The following is a 20,237-nucleotide window of genomic DNA, read 5'->3' on the forward strand; positions in this document are numbered from 1 at the left end:
TGTGGCTCCCCCCTCCCAGCCCTTTCTTTCTTTCTTTTTTTTTTTAATTTTTAATTTTATTTGCGAGAGACAGACACAGAGAGAAAGACAAATAAAGGGAGAGAGAGAGAGAATGGGCGTGCCAGGGCTTCCAGCCTCTGCAAACGAACTCCAGACGCGTGCGCCCCCTTGTGCATCTGGCTAACGTGGGACCTGGGGAACCGAGCCTCGAACCGGGGTCCTTAGGCTTCACAGGCAAGCGCTTAACCGCTAAGCCATCTCTCCAGCCCCCAGCCCTTTCTTTATTACTGAAAGTTTCTCCTGAGTGTAGCGTGTACAGCTTTTGTCTCCGTGTATTGGAAAGCAGCATAGCTAAATTTTTTTTTTTTTTTAAATCTATTTTACTGGGCTGGAGAGGTGGCTTAGCGGTTAAGCGCTTGCCTGTGAAGCCTAAGGACCCCGGTTCGAGGCTCGGTTCCCCAGGTCCCACGTTAGCCAGATGCACAAGGGGGCGCACGCATCTGGAGTTCGTTTGCAGAGGCTGGAAGCCCTGGCGCGCCCATTCTCTCTCTCTCCCCCTATCTGTCTTTCTCTCTGTGTCTGTCGCTCTCAAATATATAAATAAATAAAAATTAAAAAAAAAAATCTATTTTACAAAATGATCACATTTTAAGTTAGACTTATTTAATAAATTAGTACCATGCCCTTCTAGTTCCTACTTTTTAAACATTTCAGCTGCCATTGTTCACAAGGAAGAGAGCCTCTTTCATGTTCCAAGGTAAATGGTCATGTGATTGAAGGCCTCTGAGACCTGTGGTACTGTGGGGGAGGAGGGACAGGCCAAGGTTAGTGTGAGGTTATAGGGAATGGTCAGCGGAGAAGTGGACTTCATGAACACCTCACTTCTTTCATTGTTACATTGGACAGAATCTGGAGATACAGAAAAGCATTCTCTGGACTTGCTTCTCCCTCACTCAAAAAAAGAAGAAGGGTTGGAGGTGGCTCAGCAGTTAGGGGCACTTGTTTACAAAGTCTGGTAGCCAAAATTTAATTCCCCAGTACCCATGTAAAGCCAGACACACAAAGTGCCACATGCATCAAGAGTTCATTTGTAATGGCAAGAGGATATATCTCATCTATTCTCCCTCTCTCTCAAATAAATAAATAATAAATAATAAATGTGACCACTTCTTATGGTATATAGCCATTGCAGGACAATTAAAAACTTTCAAACAAAAGTAAGGAAATAGAAAATTTAAATGTAAACAGAGATAACCCCTACAAACAGTTGTGGTAATTTTTTTCTGTTCTCTTTGTATTTATATCCATGTGTATTTTTTTTAAAAGGAACCATACTGTATTTACATTTATTTATTTATTTTGGTTTTTCGAGGTAGTGTCTCACTCTGGCCCAGGCTGACCTGCAATTCACTACGTAGTCTCAGGGTGGCCTCGAACTCATGGTGATCCTCCTACTTCTGCCTCCCAAGTGCTAGGATTAAAGGCATGCACCACCACGCCCGGCCCATACTATATATTTTATTTTGGAAACTTTAAAATAAATCATAATTAGTCAGACAGAGGTGCATAGAGTCTGGGGTGAGATGCTGTGTTACATCCTCACAAAGGTGATTAGTATGATTAGTATCTGCTCAGAATCCAGTCACTGTAGTGGTGGGGAGCTAAGGGATTTGAGATAGAACAAAAGAAGTGTCCCGTGCAGATATATTCCTTGTGCAATTCTGGCTAAGAGGGCATCTAAAATTGTACATCTTTTAGAAGGGAGTAACAAGTCGATTTCCATTCAAGCTGATTGATTTCTTAGGTGCCTAGTTAATTCATCTGAGACCTGAGGCCACAGCAGGGGATAAAACACATGTAATCCTGCTGTCATAGCGCTTATATTCCTCTGCGGGGATACAGCAGTCACCATGGGGATAGACACAGAAAAGCAGTTCAGTGCCAACAGTGTCAGTGCTGTTAGGCGTGACATGAAGGGCTGAGCCCATGGCGACGGCGCTGGGAGCTGAGTGGAGAGGCTCCGGATGTCCGGAATCCAAGGGGAGGATTCCATTACCTCCTCTGCTCTCCTGGAGGTTCCGCACTGAGAGGGAGTTCTGGCTTTGAGGATGTGCCCCCCTCGTGCCATATGATATTTAATCACGCTTAATCATTAACATTCAGCCATGTAGGAAGCTCCAGTTGCTTTCTCTGACGTTTTGAAGTGTACTACAGTATGTTAGACTGCTGTGGGGTTGTTTTTCTCAATCTCGGAGCTAATACCAGTGGAAATTTTCCATTTGGTCAATGATAGGTGCCCGGGAGATTTCTGTGTCAATGTAATTCTACTTCATGTGTGAGAGGCCATTGGGGCCAAAGCTGAAATTCAGTGGTAGGGCACTTGCCTCTCATGCACAAGGCTTAGGATTTGAATCCCACCAAAACTAATACAGCAGCGGCTGCAGGCCCTGGCATGCCCATTCCCTCTTTCTCTGTGTCTGCTTGAAAATACATCTTAAAAAATATTTAAAAATGCATGTTTGTTAGTTTACTTTCTTAGCCATGAACCTCAAGAATGTCTGTGTACCCTCTGAAGTAGTTGTATGCTTTTGGTTAGTACTGTTCAGTCTTGACCTGCTCCCTTACTAGGTGTGTGACCTTAGCCAACTTCTCTGTGCCTCGGTATTCACTTATGTTTAATGGGGAAAATGAGGCCCAATTGCCCACCAGGTACTTAGCTCTGTGTTTGCCATAGTCATTAGTCAGTAAATGGAAGTGATAATGAGAGGTCACTATTAGGACAAGTGTTATCTCTAATCCTCTGATGGAAAGAATAATATTAGGGCTGGAGAGATGGCTCAGCAGTTAAGGTGCTTGCCTGCACAGCCTAAGGACCTGAGTTTGAGTCCCCAGTAACCACCTAAAGCCAGATGCCTGTCTCTCTCACTCTCTCTCAAATAAAAACAAAATAAGGGAAAATTTTAAAAGAAGGAATAATATTAGGATTTGGAAATTATGTAAAGGCTTTCATTCTGTTCCAAAAGATTGGGGAGGGGGTGCTGGAAGTCTTAGAGCAGTAGACTAAGCAGGTAGCCAGTTTGATTATATCCCCAGCTTTCTGTGGCCGGCTGGAACATTCTGTTTAACCCCACTAAAGCTTGGTTTCTTCATCAGACAAATTAAGAGGCGTGATCGATGGGCTCCCAAGGCGTGCAGCGCACAGGCTGCCAGCTGTCCAAGTAGCTCTGCTAATGGATAGGGCTCATTTGAAGTCTGAGTATTTTTTATTTTGTTTTGTTTTAACTGGCTGTTGAAGTAATTCACAAAATAAGTTAAGTACTTATGTGGCCGTAATTGCTTTCCTGTTGGCATTGTGACTGACTCATGGTCACCAGGCATCATGTTAGCAACCTGTGTCAGTTGTTACTTAGTTTTTGAAGCCCTCTGTAGTTCATTACATAATTATAACCTCGTACAGTTTGGTTCTAGTAATATTACATCACAAAACTAAGGTGTGTTTTGAAGGATTTGCTCACAAAGTAAAAATACCAAACTTTTTATACATTGGATTCATATACAAGTTTTACATACATTTGCCAAGCCTGGAAACAGTAGACACGTCACTGCCATCCATACAAAGTAGGAATTTCTAGCTATGTGCTCCACTCAAAACTTTTCTTTCTCTGCAAGAATACTATGCAATCCACAATCCTACAGTCTCAATGAATTTTAATCTGGTAAGTCTGTGAACATTGTAGTGGCTAAGCTGAAATCAGTACAGCAGAGGATAGTTTTTTCATGTGTGTGTGGTGCATATGTGTGATTTCCTGTGCACATGCATGTGAAGGCCACAGGACAGCCACATGTGTCATTCCTCAGGAATGCCGTCTACTTGAGAAAAGATTTCTCATTGGCCTGGAGTTCATGATTTAGGCTAGCCTGACTAGCCACCAGCTCCAGCAATCATCTTGTCTCTACCTACCCAGTGCCGGGGTTACAGCAGGCATCGCTACACCCAGTGTTTTTCCATGGGCCTTGGGGATCTACCTCAGGCCCTCATGCTTGGGAGGCAAGACTTTACTGGCAGAACATCTCTCCAGCTCAGAGTGAATTCACTTTTATGAGGCTGCTTTAGCTATATCTTTAGGCAGTTGTATATGTAAGTGTAAATGTGTACTGTTAGAATAATAAATATGTACTGATCACTGATGTTTTCACCTAAGACTGTGTTTTACAAACTCCCAATTTGTATAGTCTACTCTTTCTTTTAAATGACTGCAAAGCATTCAGTTGAGTGGATGATTATAATTATTGAACCAGTCTCCTTATGATTCAGGCTCTTCTGCCTAATGTCTGCTATTCCCCACAACGCTGCAGTGAATGTCTTCTGCAGGTGAGATGGTGCACATGTACCCCTAGCTTAAATTACTGAATTAGAGGGTATGCACCTTTGTTATCTTGACCGAACTAAGCAAGTTGTTCCCCTCGGAAGCTGACCGGCCGTGCACTCCTGCCAGCGGTGTGTAAGCAAGCCTGGGTCTACAGCCGCCGCTTCCTCCTCTGCCGCGTTTGGATGCTGCTAAACCGAGCCAGGTTGTCTCTGGGGATCGTTACCATTGGAGTAATTTCAAAGAGTAACTACTACACTAAAGACCGCTTTGTAAACTATATATATATTTGCTGAATTAAATGGCTGTGCTGTTAAGTGTCTTAGAATGTTGCTTTCTGTTGCTTCAGAGCACAATTATACCAGCAAGGAAAACTCTCCTGTCTGAAAATGATCAAGTAATTAAAGCTTTCCACGGAGATTCATTCTTGCCATATAATGAAACACACCATGCACATTATACAAAAGGTTTGATGATAACCACGTTATTTACACTTCATTTTTCTCACATTCGTGAGGAAAGGACATTATCTCTAGATGCTGTTTACATGTTTTCAGAGAAAACTAATAGTAGATAATGGATTTGGGCTAAAGTATGAAAAAAATCACCCTCATAATCTGTAATTGTGTTCATTTCTACTTGATTGTGTATAGCACATGTATACACACATGGCCTCCGGATCCCAGAAGAAGAGCTTGTGCTCTTGTACAAGGATAAGGGAAGCTTATGCTATTAAAAAACAAACAAACAAAAAAATAGGAATGTGTTCTTTCTTTTATAAATTTAGGTCTTACTGCACAGATATAGGAAAATTATAAAAGATATTCATAAACCACCTTTTCTGAAGTTATTCCATGGTGGCACAGCATACTAAAGTAATTCCCTTTTCCCTTGTTTGCATTTGAGCTACACCCCAGATCTCGGAAAGTAGTTTTTGGGCTGGAGAGATGGCTTAGTCAGTAAGGCACTTTCTGCCCAAGCATGGGGACCTGAGCTTGGGTCCACAGCACTCACACAGAAGTTGAGTGTGGTGTCCCATACCTGTAACCCTAGTGCTGGTGTGCAGACTGGAGGAGCCCAGTGGGAGAGCTCTAGATTCAGTGCAAGACCTTCTCTCAAAAAGTAAGGTGGAAAGTGATTTGACGACAACCCCTGAAGTCACCCTCTGGTCTCCACATGCATGTATACCATGTATCCATGCAAAAAGCTTCTAATTTCTGAAGGAACTGAGATTATTTTTATGCTAATATAGTTTTTTTTTCTAAAAATGACCTTTGTTCTAATAGTTAATTTTTGTGACCTTGATAAATACTGTCTATCTGTCATTTTTTAAATAAAGATTTCTTCCCTAGTTGGCTTTCAGTTATGGTCTTCAATGTGGCACGTTCCTGCTTCCCTTTCACTTTTCATAGAAAAATGTCTCTATTATTGACCTGTTGAAAAGGAGTAGAAATGAAGTCACCTTTTCTGCTTTCCTTCTTAGCACATTGTAGAGAAATTGTGTGCTTGTAGCTAGAGACTTACTTCGAGTTCAGAATTGTTCTACACCCCGAGGAAAGCAGTTTGTTATTAGTCAGATGGTGGAACTCCAAGTCTTATGTAAAATGTGTATTTCTTTGGGCCTACCGCCCACCCTGCAGCTGATTGTGGAAGCTCATGACCATTTGTACTTGGGGAACAAAAGCATTTCTGTTGACCCGTAGCACTTCCTAGTATCCTAATAGTTTGTGTCAAGTGAACCATTACTGTAGTGTGATGTGCTTACATTCCTGTGACTGAGGACACCTTGGGAGGATTGTGTGGAGAGCGTGGAGGTCTCACCGCTTCCGTAGCCATTACCACATTTGTTTTGTGGGCTGTTTTGGATGTAGAGGCTGTGGTGGGGCGGGTTAGTGTGGACACCGCTCCCTGACAGTGCCTGAGCACGGTCCCTGTGTATTGCAGGTACTTCTCCCAGCAGCTGGCCTCTTACAGTTGCAGGATGTGAAGAAGACGTGCTGTGAATTTCTAGAGTCCCAGCTTCACCCTGTCAACTGCTTAGGAATCCGGGCATTCGCTGATATGCATGCGTGCACAGACCTCCTGAACAAGGCCAACACCTACGCAGGCAAGTGGAATAACGGTCCTATCTGAGTTTGAGACGGGCAGGAATCAAACCCTTGAGTTCCAGTATGGTTCTCCAGTGGGCTCTGTGAAGTCATGTCACATTTCTGGATCAAAGTTTTAATAGAACCATATTTAAAGTCTTATAATGAAAACACTGCAAAATTGATACTCATAAAATTCTAAACTTCAAAGCAACTGGAGGGGTCAGGGAGGTGGCTCAGTGGATAAAGCACTTGCCCCAAAGCCTGAGGACTGGAGTTTGGGTACTCAGCACCCATGTAAGTGCTGGGTGGGCATGGTACCCCGCCTGTAATTCCAGAGCTCAGGAGCCTGAGGCAGCGGATCCCCCAGGCAGACTGGCCAACCAGACTAGCCCAATTAGCAAGGTCTGGGTTCAACTGAGAGACCCTATCTCAGTGAAAAAAGTGGGGAGTGATTGAGGAAGACACCCAGCATCAATTTCTGGTACATACATGTATCTCTCTTTCTCTGTCTCTCTCTTACACACACACACCCTATCATAAAAAAAGCAGCTATAAGTAACATACAAATTGTGGTTGAAAGGTAGTTTGTTTTATGTAGATATTAGACCCAATCTTTTTCTTTCAAATTATCACAGGAATAGACATATGAGGAAATGTATTCATGCCAAAGTCTTCACAACTGGGCTAGAGAGATGGCTCAGCGGTTAAGGCACTTGTCTGCATCACCCAACCACCCTGGTGTGAGACCCCAGTGCCCATGTAAAGCCAGATGCAGAATGGTACATGCATCTGGAGATAGTTTGCAATGGCTGGAGGTGCTGACTCTCTTGTCTTTTTTCTATCTCTTTGCTTGCAAATTTATAACATTTTAAAAATCTTCAAAACTGAAATCTAATAAGTTGGGTAGAATAGAAAGGTAAGTGCTAGGGCTGGAGCTGGATAGATGGTCCAGGTTGCCTCGGCCTCTGGAATGCCAGGGTTTTAATTGCATGCTCTTATACCGTGCTGACTGCTGCCATTTTCTTTTCTTTCTTTCTTTTTTTGGGGTGTGGGGGGGAGTAAGTACTGGGGATTGAACCCAGAACCTTGCACTAGGCAAATACTCTACCACTGAGCTAAATCCCCAGCCTTGTATTCTTATTTCTTTTTGGAGACAGAGTTTCATGTAGCTCAGGCTGACCTCATACTTGCTGTATAGCCCAGGCTAGACTTAATTTCCTAATCCTCATGTCTCAGGCTCCCAAGTGTTGGGATTTCAGGTGTGTATCACCATGTCCAGCGACCACTGTCTTTTAATAAGCTCTAGAATCCCAGCTTCTCCCAACTTTAAGATACAAGAGCCCTTTCTTTCTCTAAGCTCTGCTTCCTTCAGGTGCTCCCTCCAATGTGTAAGTGAGCATTTCGTTCATGGATATGCATGCAGGATTGGTGGGAATGGTGTGGCAGAACATTGAAGAGGAATCCTAGAATGTCTATTGCATTCACCAAACATTTGTTCAATTAGTTGAAAGAAAAACCTTATCCATTACAATAAAATACTGTGCAGATAAAATAAATTTTAGCTTTACAGATTTCTTTCTTACCTTTTTTTTCCCCCCTGAGGTAAGATCTCACTCTAGGCCAGGCTGACCTGGAACTCATTTTGTAGTGCAGGTTGGCCTGGTAGTCATAGCAATCCTCCTACCTCTGCCTCCCAAGTGCTGCAGTTAAAAGCATGTGCCACCACTCCCAGCTTAAAGATTTCTTTTGGGTTATCTGATAGGCTGACTACCCTATATAACACTGCTTAGGGGAAATGTAATCTGATATCCAGGAAGCTAAGTAATGGATGAGAGTTTAGAATATTTACAGCATGTCATGATGTTCATGTCAACCTGTGCATCATGTGAGGCTGACCAACCAGATGCCTTTGAATTCATTGATGTGTTCCAATGTGGCCAGTTCTCTTCTTCAGCTAAGCAGAAAATTGTCCTGATAAATACAGTCTCCACTAACTGCTAGACAGTGTGTATTTGTTTTAAGTGCCTTACCTTAGGAAATCCAAGGAGGCTTGTATATATTGGGGTAGTTTTTTTCTCCTCCTTCATAAAGCAGTTGCTACTTAACATGCCTCTCTTGTCTTTATAGTGCTTGATAGATGTTGACTCTTAAAGAGGTGGTACCTGGAGAGAGAGTAAGTAAAGTATAATGCAAAAGATATAAAAATAAAATTTAAAAAGTTCCTATGATCTAGAGCTGATGTGTTAGTTTTGCAAATGAGAACCAACTCATCATTTAGTGCGTTTACTGGAGATAATTATGTCTTGTTAGTTTTTTCTCTTACTTAAGATCATAAATTTATTTTTAATATACTACAGAATCCAAGAACAAAATTACATCAAAGTCAGAACACCTTGATATCTTACTTTGTAGGGTCCTTTGTATGCCAAGAATTATTTTTTTTTTTAAGCTTACACAAAAGCATGGATTCTTCATTGTTAATGGACCATATTTTAAGTCAGAGTCTGATCTTAAAACTCTACTTTTATGCAGTGGATCTTCAGTTTGCTTGAATTTCGGGGCTTATTGATGTTGTCTGAATACAAACTGTCTCCATAGGCTCATGTGTTTGAACACTTGCTCCCCACCTGTTGGTGCTACTTGGGAAGGTTATGGAGTCTTTAGAGAGTAGAGCTGAGGTGAGGACCAGCACCTGAATTATCCTCTGACTTCCTGATAGGAATTTGACCAATTTTCCCTGTGTTTACATATCAAAGATACCAATAAAATTATTTTTAAAACAGTAGAAGAATCAATACTATATACATATATAACATACACAGATAAATTGAGAAAAGAATGGAAGAAAAAGGAGTCAATGGAGAGAAAGGCTAGGTAAGTTCAGAGGGTTTTCTGAACTCAGTTCATGACAGCTTAGAGCCCAGGACTGCTGAGTTCTTTAAAACCCACCAGAGATCTCTAGACATAAGGCCCTTCTTATTCCCCTCACTTGCAGAGTAGAGTAGGATTTCTTACAATCATATTACACTGTGCATACACAGGGAAAAAGTTAAGGCATTCTTTGCAAATCTCTTCTATAAATGCATGCTTACTTTTGATAATAACAGTGTTTTTATAGAGAGTGAAAGTGGGAGAAGCCAAGTAGGGGGAGTGGAGACTGCACAACACAGGTGGGCCCTCCCTGCCCTCCCTGTGCCCTCCCTGCCCTCCTGAGGTGCTTTCCTGCCAGTAGAAGCATGGTGCTGGTCAGGCCGCAGCCTGTCACACCAGCCCCCGTGCTTCTCTGAGGCAGGTAGAGAAACAGCTTCTCTCTAGTAGGTGACAACATGAGAAGAGAGTGACTAGACTAGCCAGGTTGTCGTCTGCAGTGGAAAAATTTCTTAGCTGAAAAGCAATATAAAATTATTTTTCAGGGCTTTTTTTTTTTTTTTTGGTTTCTTGAGGTAGGGTTTCATTCTAGTTCTGGCTGACCTGGAATTCACTGTGTAGTCTCAGGGTGGCCTCAAACTCTCGGCGATCCTTCTACCTCTGCCTCCCACATGCTGGGATTAAATGTGTGCGCCACCATGCCTGCCTTGTTACAGTTTTTTTTAAGATAGAGTCTTGTTCTAGCCCAAGCTGACCTGGAATTCACTGTTTAGTCTCAGGGTGGCCTCAAACTCACAGCAGTCCTCCTACCTGAGCCTCCCAAGAACTGGGATTAAAGGTGTGCACCACCATGCCCAGCAGAGAGAGAACAGTTGGTACACCGGGGCCTCCAGCCACTGCAAATGAATTCCAGACACATACGTCACTTTGTGCATCTGGCTTTACATTAGTACTGAGGAATCAAACTCAGGTTGTTAGGCTTTGCAGGCAAGCACCTTAACTGATGACCCATCTCTCCAGCCCTGTTTTTCCAGTTTTTAAGACAGTATTTCAGTTTGTATGACAGCATGTATAGTAAAATTGAAACAAGACACAGAAGCTTAGTATGACTTCAAGGATGACATATCATGTACAAATTAGTGAAACATTCTGTACTTAAACAATATATGCATTTATAAAAATGTCACAACTGGGTATTGTGGCCCATGCCTATAATTCCAGCCCCTTGGGAGGTAGAGGCAGGAGGATCTAGAGTTCAAAGCTAGCTTCCATTACTTAGTGAGTTTGAAGCTACTGTGGGATAAATGCGTCAAACTCAAAACACCAAAAAAAAAAAAAAAAAAAAAAAGAAAAGAAAGTCCTAATGAAACCTATTAATTAATATATACTGATTATAATAGTAAATCCTTTTAAAAAGTGAAGAATTTCACCATAAATTCAAAAGTCTACTGTCTTACAGAAGAAGGCTGGTTAGTGGAATTCTCCTTGTGTTTTTTAGGTGGTATCCATCTTTTAAACCATTTTTCCAATGTCCTTAGCATTTTGACATGCCAGAAATATAAATAAGCTAAAATATGAATTCATTAATTTAAATGCATTGAAAAGTACTGTTATTATTTGCTGTCCAAGAGGAAGAGAAAGAGAGAGAGGGAGTGGACACACCAGAGCATCCTGCCACCACTAACTCCAGACATGTGCACCACTTTTTGCATCTGGCTTTATGTGGGTACTGGGGATTTGAACCTGGGCCATCAGGCTTTACAAGCAAGCGACTTTAACCCCTGAGCCATCTCTCAAGCCCCAGTTTAAATGCATTTTAATAGTTATGCACAAAGACATTTTTAGAGATTTGATTTTTATGATAAATTAAGAAATGAATTTTAATCTTTCCTTAATAATCAAGTATTGCCCAAGGTTGGATTTCAACAATTTCAAGCAAATTTATGAGGACAGGAACAATCTCATGGCTGGGATGATGGCTCAGTAGATAAAGCCTTGCTGAACACCAGCATGCATACCTGAGTCAAACCCCAGGACACATGTGAAAGCTGGACGCTGTGGTAAACTTTTGTAATCTCATTGCGCCTGTAAGGATTGGAAGGTAGAGGCAGGCAGGAGAATTTCCTGGAAGCTTGAGGGCCAGCTAGCCTAGCAAATGCAGTGGTAAACAAGACCTTGCCTCAACTAAAGGGGAAGGTGAGGACCAATACCTCAGTTGTCCTCTGACTTCCACACATATGCGGCACATGTGCTCCCACACTCACACGTGCATGCACACATACCAACAAAAAAATCAAGTCTCCGATTCTTATTTCTATACCCCCGACGCCCCCACCACTGGTAATTTGAGAAACTTCTTGACTCTCATTCCCACTGACCTGGGAAATCCGTAGAGGCGTTTTTGAGCTAGTGCTCAGGCTGGAATTCCAAGCTCGTAGAAGCACGCCGTGTTGCACGGGGTCAGAACGGACGTGCCTCAGTCTGTTTCCCGTTGCTTCTTGCTCTTAACCTTCCTTCCTGTCTGCGCTGCTCTCCTACCCCAGTGGTCTTAACTTCCCCTTCCCCAGGCGCCCCACTCTCTCCCCTGGTGTTCTCCCTAGACCTGAAACAGTCATGCTGTCTCAGGTGCCCAGCTATTGTCATGCTTCCCCTTTTTCTTTAAACTTCATTGACAACCTCCATATGAACAATGTACAGTGATCATAAGAACCTCCTGGACTCCCCCCATGCGGACCGTGTTCCTGTGTTCTCACCCCCGTGGTTCATCATTAACCTGTGACCTCAGAAAGCCCACGGCTGCTCTGCTGACCACTGTCCCCTTTTCTCTTCTGTTTCCTCCCTCCACTGAATCTCTTCTACCACTCCCTGATCTGTTTTGATGTCGTCATTGTGTCCTCCTGTTATGTAGGTCTTAGCTAACTAGTGTTAGCCACTGTGGGGTCATGGATGTCAAGGCCACTTTGTATCTGAAAGACAGAAACTGCCTCCCACTCTTCCTTTGGCTCTTTCAGTCTTTGCACCACCTCTTCCACAATGGTCTGTGAGCCTCGGAAAGGGTGATAGAGATGGCTCACTTGGTGCTAAGCGCGCCGCTGTCGCTTCTCCTCAGCCCTTTGATGACTTCTGAGTTTCCCCAGTGGTCACTGCTGCTGGAAAAGAGAAGCTTCTCTTAGTGAGTTCCTTTGTTTGCAGTGAGACTTGGCCTTTCATCCCAGGCTGCACGTGAGGGGCGAGGACCACTTCCTCCAGCGCACTGGGGGTGAGCAGCGTGCTCCTTCCTGCCACCACCCCTGCGCTGCCCTGGCTGACGGGTGACCACAGCATTCGCTCCGCAGCTTGCTTGTTTTCTTGGCCTCTGAGGAGTCTAATGACATTTGCATTATCTTTTCCCTTATATTTCATATCTCCTGCCATCCTTATCTTCAGAACCCATACCACTGGCACACTTGGGACCCCTTTTCTTGGTTCCTGGGGCATCTTCTTTGCTCCGTGCACTCACTTGCACTTCGGAGTGTGACTTCCGAGCATGTTGGGCCTCTGGACACCTGGACTCTCCTGGACTCCCCTTCATGCGGACCATGTTCCTGTCTTCTCACCCCTGTGGTTCATCATTAACCTGTGACCTCAGAAAGCCCGCGGCTGCTCTGCTGAGACCTGATTATACTCACTCAGAGCTGCCCTCTGTGCCAGCTAGTGCCACCCACGCTGCCAAGGGCTATAGGTAACAAACAGGTTCTGTGTGCTCATAAGCAGCTTATAATCCCATAATGGTAGACTCACACCAAAACTAATCATATTTTGATTATGTCTTATTCTCTGTGAAAGTGGTTCTTTGTTTAGTTTTCTTTTAAGAAACTTCTTTGGGCTGGAGAGATTGCTCAGTGGTAAAGAACTTGCCTGCGAAGCCTAAGTACCCAGGTTTGATTCTACAGAAACTACATAAGCCAGATGCACATGGTGGTGCATGTGTCTGGAGTTCCTTTGCAGTGGCTAGAGGTCCTGACATTGCCATTTTCTCTCTTTCATAAATAAAAATAAAATATTTAAACAACAAAACTCTCTCTCTACACAGACCAGGCTGGCATCGGACTTTCTGTGATTAGTCGTGTTGCACCCTCCTGGGTGCTGGGATTGCAGGTAGGCACCACCATGCCTGGCTAAAATCAGTTTTTATGACATGTATTATTATGTTTTGATTGCTCAGTTCTGCTTGTGTGCTTTGGGGAAATTCTCCTGCTTCTACCTTCCGTCTCACCTTTATTTCAGCATGTTGGGATTACAGAAGACCACCATGGCTCCTGGCTTTTTACATAGGATCTGGGGATCAAACTTGGGTACCCAGGCGTGAGTGGTGAGCACTTTATTCACTGAGCCACCTCCCAGCCCCATAAAAAGTATAAATAAATCTACTTTACAATGACAGTACAGTTAAAGTCTAGGTCTTAACCTAGACTTATTTATTCTGGCAGTTTTAAACCTACTGGTCATTTAGTAAATGGATTTGTTTTTGTTTAACAGAGGTGGTTTGAATATACAATGATCCCCCCCCCCCCAAGCCTCATCTATGTAACTACTTAATCCTGAGTTGGCGGTGCTGCCAGGATGGCTGTGGGACCTTTGGGAGTCTTGCTGAAGGAAGTGTATTACTAGGGTTGGGCTAAAGGTGTTACAGCGTGGCTCGTTTATTCTTTGTGTCTCTGTTTCCTCCCTGCTGCTGTTCTGGTACGAAGCTGATTTTCTACTCTGACAGGGGTTCGGCCCCGTGATGGACTCTGAACTTTGGAATTGGAGGCTGAAGTAAACTCTTTCCTTCCCTAAGCTGCTTCTGGTTGGATATTTTGTCCTAGCAATGAGTAAGGAACTGATAAGCTAATTTTGGACTAAATGATTTTCAGTAAATTTAACGACAGCTTAAAAAGACAAAGAAAAGTCCAACTGCCTTAGAGAGTGAAGAGAGTGAAGGTGAATCCTTGCACACACACACTCATATGGGAGAATGACTAGGTCAATAGCAGATAATATATGCATAATGTATTCTGCCTTCTAGTGGTGTGACCTGCATAGTTATTCACTTTTGCAGTAGGGTTATATGCTCAGAGAAAAGGAGCTGTTATTTAAAATGTCCATACAGATGAGCAGGCTTGGTTCAGCACAGTGGCAAACTGCTCCAGACAGTTCACTGGTGTCACAGTGGTTGGCCAATATGTGAGTGAAAAGGATTAAAAGATAGTTGATGTTGATAGCTAGTGAGAACTAGGGTGAAATTAAAGAGGAGATAAATGAAGCAAGATTGAAGTCTGGGATTCACCCCTTGGATATGGTGGGGAGCAGACTCTACTCTGGGCCGTATAACATTTCAGTGACTCCTTGTGGGGTCCACCCGGGTGTGTGTACCTGCTTTGCTGTTGTGCGGCAGCTGTCAGTGCTCGCTGTGCCCCACTAAGGACTAGGAAGAATTTCTTCCCTCAGCTTCGTGACATATATTAGGCTTATATTTGTCATCTTAATCCAAAGATATTTAGGCTTTATTGATAGTGTGATCATGTCCACAAAGATGTAAGGTGATTAATCTCATTCTGATCTTCCCACTTAAGCCACTTATGGCCAATTGTGTTGGCCGTTTCTCATCACTGTGACAAAATACACCAGAAAACAACTCTAGGGAGGAATCATTCATTTGGGCTTATAGATTCAAGATTTCAGTCCACGGTCACTTGTTTCCATTGTCTCTGCACTCATATGAGGTAAGGGAGAGCATTATGGTAGAGGAGGGCTGCTCCCCTTCAGGAGTACAGGAAACACAGAGAGGAAGGGCCCAGGGACAATGTATCCCCGTCCAAGGCAGGCTCCCAGGGACCTCCTTTTTCCATCCAGGCCCTATCTTCTAATGGTCCATTCAGATATTAATGAATGACTCCATTTAAGAAGTTAGTACTCGGGCTGGAGAGATGGCTTAGCGGTTAAGCGCTTGCCTGTGAAGCCTAAGGACCCTGGTTCAAGGCTTGATTCCCCAGGACCCACGTTAGCCAGATGCACAAGGGGGGGCAGGCATCTGGAGTTCATTTGCAGGGGCTGGAGGCCCTGGTGCGCCGATATTCTCTCTCTCTCTCTCTCTCTGCCTCTTCCTCTCTCTGTCTGTCGCTGTCAAATAAATAAATAAAAATAAACAAAAAAATTTTTAAAAAGAAGTTAGTACTCTTCGTGATTCAGTCACCCCTCAGGCATGCCACTAGGTGAGGACAAGTCCTATAATACATGAACTTTCAGGGGTATGTTTAGATTGAGCCAGAACAGTTGTAGAAGCAAGTCCAATGTCAGGTTCCGTGTTCTGAGAGAGGCTGATTATCAAGGCCTAACTTGCTAACCTGGTGTAGAATATTCCATTGCATGGTGGTAGTTGTATTTTATATAATGCCTATTGATGAACTTTCAAATTCATAATTAAAATCAGGCTGGGCATTGTGGTACATGCCTTTAATCCCAGCACTTCAGAAGGAGTTTGAGGCCAGTGTGTGTTACACGTCAGCCTGTGCTGGTGAGACCCTACCTCAAAAAAAAATAATAATAAATATATAAAGCCAATTTTCCTAGTATGTATAAAGCCCTTGTTTTGAGCCCCTGCATTGCCAGCTTATACTCCTCTCCACCAAACTGTGGTGCTGAATAACTTGGAGTGTGTCATCTCATCAGTGCCCAAAAGTATTTGTGAGAAGGGATTTCAAAATTGTTCTCTGTAGACTCGTACTAATTTGTCCTCTCACTAGCAGTGTGAAATAGCCCTAACTCCTACATTCATATACAGTTTACTAATGCCCTAATTTCTACATTTATATACAATTTACTAATGCCTTAACTCCTAAATTCATCTACCAGATTATTCACACACAGTTTGCTAATACCTTAACTCCTACATCCATAAAGAATTGAATAAAAATCAACAATTTTAAAAATATTTTATTTATTACAGAGAGAGAGAATGGGCATTGCAAATTATGCATCTGGCTTATATGGGTTCTGGGCAATCAAACCTGGATCCTTAGACTTGCAGGCAAGTACCTTAGCTGCTAAGCCATCTCTCCAGCCCCCCCCCTTAAAATTAAAAATATATGTATTTATTAAAGAGACAGGAAAAGGAAAATCACAATTTTGTTGTTGTTGTTGTTTTGTTTTTCAAAGTAGGGTCTCACTCTAGTCCAGGCTGACCTGGAATTCACTATGTAGTCTCAGGGTGGCCTCAAGCTCATGGCGATCCTCCTACCTCTGCCCCCCGAGTGCTGGGATTAAAGGCATGCATCACTGTGCCTGGCAAAATCACCAACTTTTTGAGCAAATCATTTTCTAGTCCACGACAGAGATAAGGTAACAACATATGGTGACAGTACAGAATAGTTGAAGTCTTTCTCTTATTTTCATCACCACTGGAGACTGTTTTTCCTTTAAGAGGTGTAAGGAGCAGTCTCTTTTTTTGACTCAGAGTGAGAATTTATGGAAGAAATTTGGTGACTCAGTCCAAAAGCTTTATAGGTAGTATATCTAGACCTGAAATACCGTTATAACCGGAGGGGAAGGAGTTTATGTTAGTTTTCTTTGTGTTTACTAACTACCATTATATTTTCTATTTGGATTTACAAATTACTGTACACAAATATTTTTAAATCTTTACATTGTCACGTTTTCCTTGAAATGAACTGACTCTTCAGTGTTTTAGAACTCTTATTTTGGAAAAGACAGTTTCATTGGTGGCAGTTAGTACAAGCCCATATCCATTGACCTCCACGTAAGAGCTCATTTATTCATTACATCAGAGGTCCCTAGTCAGTCGGATGAAACTGGACCAAGTGATAGTTGGATGATTCAGGGCAGTTATGCATGGGAAGTAAAGCCATAGCCAACTGACATGCAGCGCATGTGGTTCCTCCACATGGAAGAGCCGTGGTGCTTCTGCACAGGAGGGCGCAGCCATCCCACCCTCCAGCTGCACTAGCGTCCATTATCTTCCTGGAACAGCTCTTGTCTCTTTGGCACGTAGTTTAAATGCCTGTGTGAAGCAGCGCTGGTCCACTGTGTTGTCCTGTGAAGATCCTGCAGCGCTGTGATTCAGTTCCTGCTCACCAGTCATGACCACCAACAGAACTTCTAATATACAGGCTCTCGTTTTTTTTTTTTTTAAGACAGCTTTTATGTATGGCTCAGGTTGGTCTAGAAATCGCTAGGTAGCCCAAGCTGGTCTCAGATCAGTGATCAGCCATGCCTGGCCCGTTACGCTTGTCATATATTCATTCTTTATTAGATACTACTATTAAGAAACATTTCCACTTTTTTTTTTTTAGCCTTCCATTTTGCTTGAGACATAGTCTATCTTGCTTAGTTGCTGGAAAGGCCAGTCTGGCTGGTCCATATACTTTGGGGCTCTCTTGGCTCTGCCTCCCTTTGCCATAAGCATGCATGGTGTTGCAGATACATGTGCCACTTTGCATTTAGCTTTACCTTGGTGCTAGGGATCGAACTTGCATCAACAGGCTTATGGAATAAGCATCTTTAACTGCTATGCTATTTCCCCAGCTCTTTTTTTTTTTTTTTTAACTAATTCATTGTATAAGCTGGGTCTGACAGCACAGGCCTGTAATCCCACCCGTTTGGGTGGCTGAGGTAGGAGAGTGCCAATTTTAAGGCCAGCCTGGGTCACAGAGTAAGTTCAAGGCAAAGTCTGGGCAACTTAGTGAGGCCTTGGCCAAAACAAAAAATAAAAAGGGCTAGAGAGAGGCTTAGCGGAAAGGTGGTTGCCTGCAAAGCCAAAGGACCCAAGTTTGATTCCCCAGGAACCATGTAAGCCATGAGCTCCACAGAACAATGTAAGCCGTCGGTAAAACAATTACCTGCCAGAGCTAAAAGATATTGCTGAATACAACACAAGCTGAGGGCACAGGACATTGGAATATCGTGCTGGAACCAAAAGGGAAACTGCTCCTACCTGGCTAGTCCCCTTGTTGTGCTAGAGAGCCCTATGGGAGCCACTGGAGGACAACAGTCACCAGCAGCATGAATAAACAGGGGACCCTGCAGACTACAAAATCAACCAGCTGCTGAAGAAGTACACACTTGTGCAATAGTGGTATACAGACTGCAGGCACCTAACTGTTCTCTGATTGGCCTGCTCAGTGGGACAGAACTCGTGTCTGATAATGGAAACCAAGTCAGAATCCCATGGTCAGGACACTCACAGACTTCAGAGGAAGCCCTGATTTTAACATACATTAGAGACATTTTGACAGACAAAGTAATTCTGTAAACAAATGCCTTTAACCATTGGTCTACTTTATACCAATATAAAGCAACATTTATGACTGTTAGAATATCTGAGGCCAGTTTAGATAAACTATACCAATATTACTTGTACATAATAGGTTTTCTTAGGACATGGGGAGTTTCTTCAGTTTCTCTAAGAACAAAGTCACAATGACTAAATTATTACTATAAGACTTAGATAATAACCTTACTTATTTACCCAACAAAACCAGCATGAACAAGGCCCATCTCAAAGTTACAGTACTTTTAGACATAATATTCTTATAATAGAAAATCAAATACTAATGAGTAAACCTTCATTTTTAAGACTCAGGTTTTCTAGTAGTTTAAAGATTGACAGATGAACATAGAGAGCTAGCTTGATTGAGCATTCTACAGTCAGCCTTTACAACTATTAACATAAGCAAATTAACATCAGTGAATTGAAGTTTCAACCATGATATTTTAAGGTATAGTGACATAAATTCATAACCTGAATATCAGGATAACCTTCAACTAGCCAGAATCATACTTTTTTAGTCTGATACAAGGCATCTCCAGGCAACAGAAACCAGGAGAGAAAATACAGATTTAAGTATTTTTAAAGTTTTACAACTTAAATTTATTCCTTCTTGTATATCATTTCTATATATGTCTTTGAAATCTTCTGTTTAAACTGACTCATGCATTTTATCCAAATACTTTTATCTTACAGCCTATGTAACAACTCTGCAACAATCTTTTTTTAATCAAATATTTAATAGTCAACATTTAAAGTTTCCTTTCCAGTTTATTTTTTTAACCATTTTATCTCATTTTAATTACCAACAAACAACTTTCATTAAAAAGTCTATTTTTTACTTATAAACAAATCACATGTTGGTCCTATTTTCTTTTCTTTTTTCCCACCTAAGGTAGGGTCTCACTTTTTCCCACACTGACCTGGAATTCACTGTGTACTCTCAGGCTGGCCTCAAACTCATGGTAATCCTCCTACCTCTGCCTTCCAGGTACTGTAATTAAAGGCATGTGCCACCATATCCAGCCATTTTCATATATTATCTTATTTTTTTTTCCTCATCCCCATTCCATTGGGGGCCCTCCTCAGTGGGATTATGAATGTATCAGCCTGTCTAGGGTTGGCATGGTAATGTCTCAGAATACGCCTTATCATAAGACTTCTTAACATAACTTTTTAAATTAAGAAGCTCTTTGAAATAACTTTTTTACAAAAGAGTAGATCAAACTTGATTTAAAATATTTACCCAGTACAAACAGAGATTTTATAATTTGTTGATTTTGGAACCTCTTTTTTTTGGGGGGGGGGGTTTTGAGGTAGGGTCTCACTCTGATCCAGGCTGACCTGGAATTAACTCTGTCATCTCAGGGTGACCTTGAACTCATGGCAATCCTCCTACCTCTGCCTCCCAAGTGCTGGGATTAAAGGCGTGCACCACCACGCCCGGCTCATAACCTCTTTTTTTTTAATAAGTTCTCTGAAACACATTTTTAAAAGTATGAAAGATTAGAACATTATTAGAAATTTTACAAATTTTCTGACACATTCAGTACTGAGTACTTCTGAATCTAAGCATCAATCTTGAGGCTATTTTCTCTTTGCAAATCC

The 20,237-nt window shown here is 42.4% G+C and overlaps 1 protein-coding gene across 5 annotated transcripts in view; it reads left to right on the top strand.

The window, feature by feature from the left end:
* Klhl2 (kelch like family member 2) overlaps window positions 1-20,237 on the top strand; it is a 133,385-nt gene that overhangs the window by 74,830 nt on the left and 38,318 nt on the right. For all 5 annotated transcript variants that reach the window (XM_045132071.1, XM_045132078.1, XM_045132086.1 and 2 more), the window contains one exon: window positions 6,312-6,474. In XM_045132071.1, the coding sequence (XP_044988006.1) occupies window positions 6,312-6,474 (163 nt within the window). The remainder of the gene's footprint in view (window positions 1-6,311; window positions 6,475-20,237) is intronic.

The sequence above is a fragment of the Jaculus jaculus genome, chromosome 1 (genome assembly GCF_020740685.1).
Source record: "Jaculus jaculus isolate mJacJac1 chromosome 1, mJacJac1.mat.Y.cur, whole genome shotgun sequence".
Lineage (NCBI taxonomy): Eukaryota > Metazoa > Chordata > Mammalia > Rodentia > Dipodidae > Jaculus > Jaculus jaculus.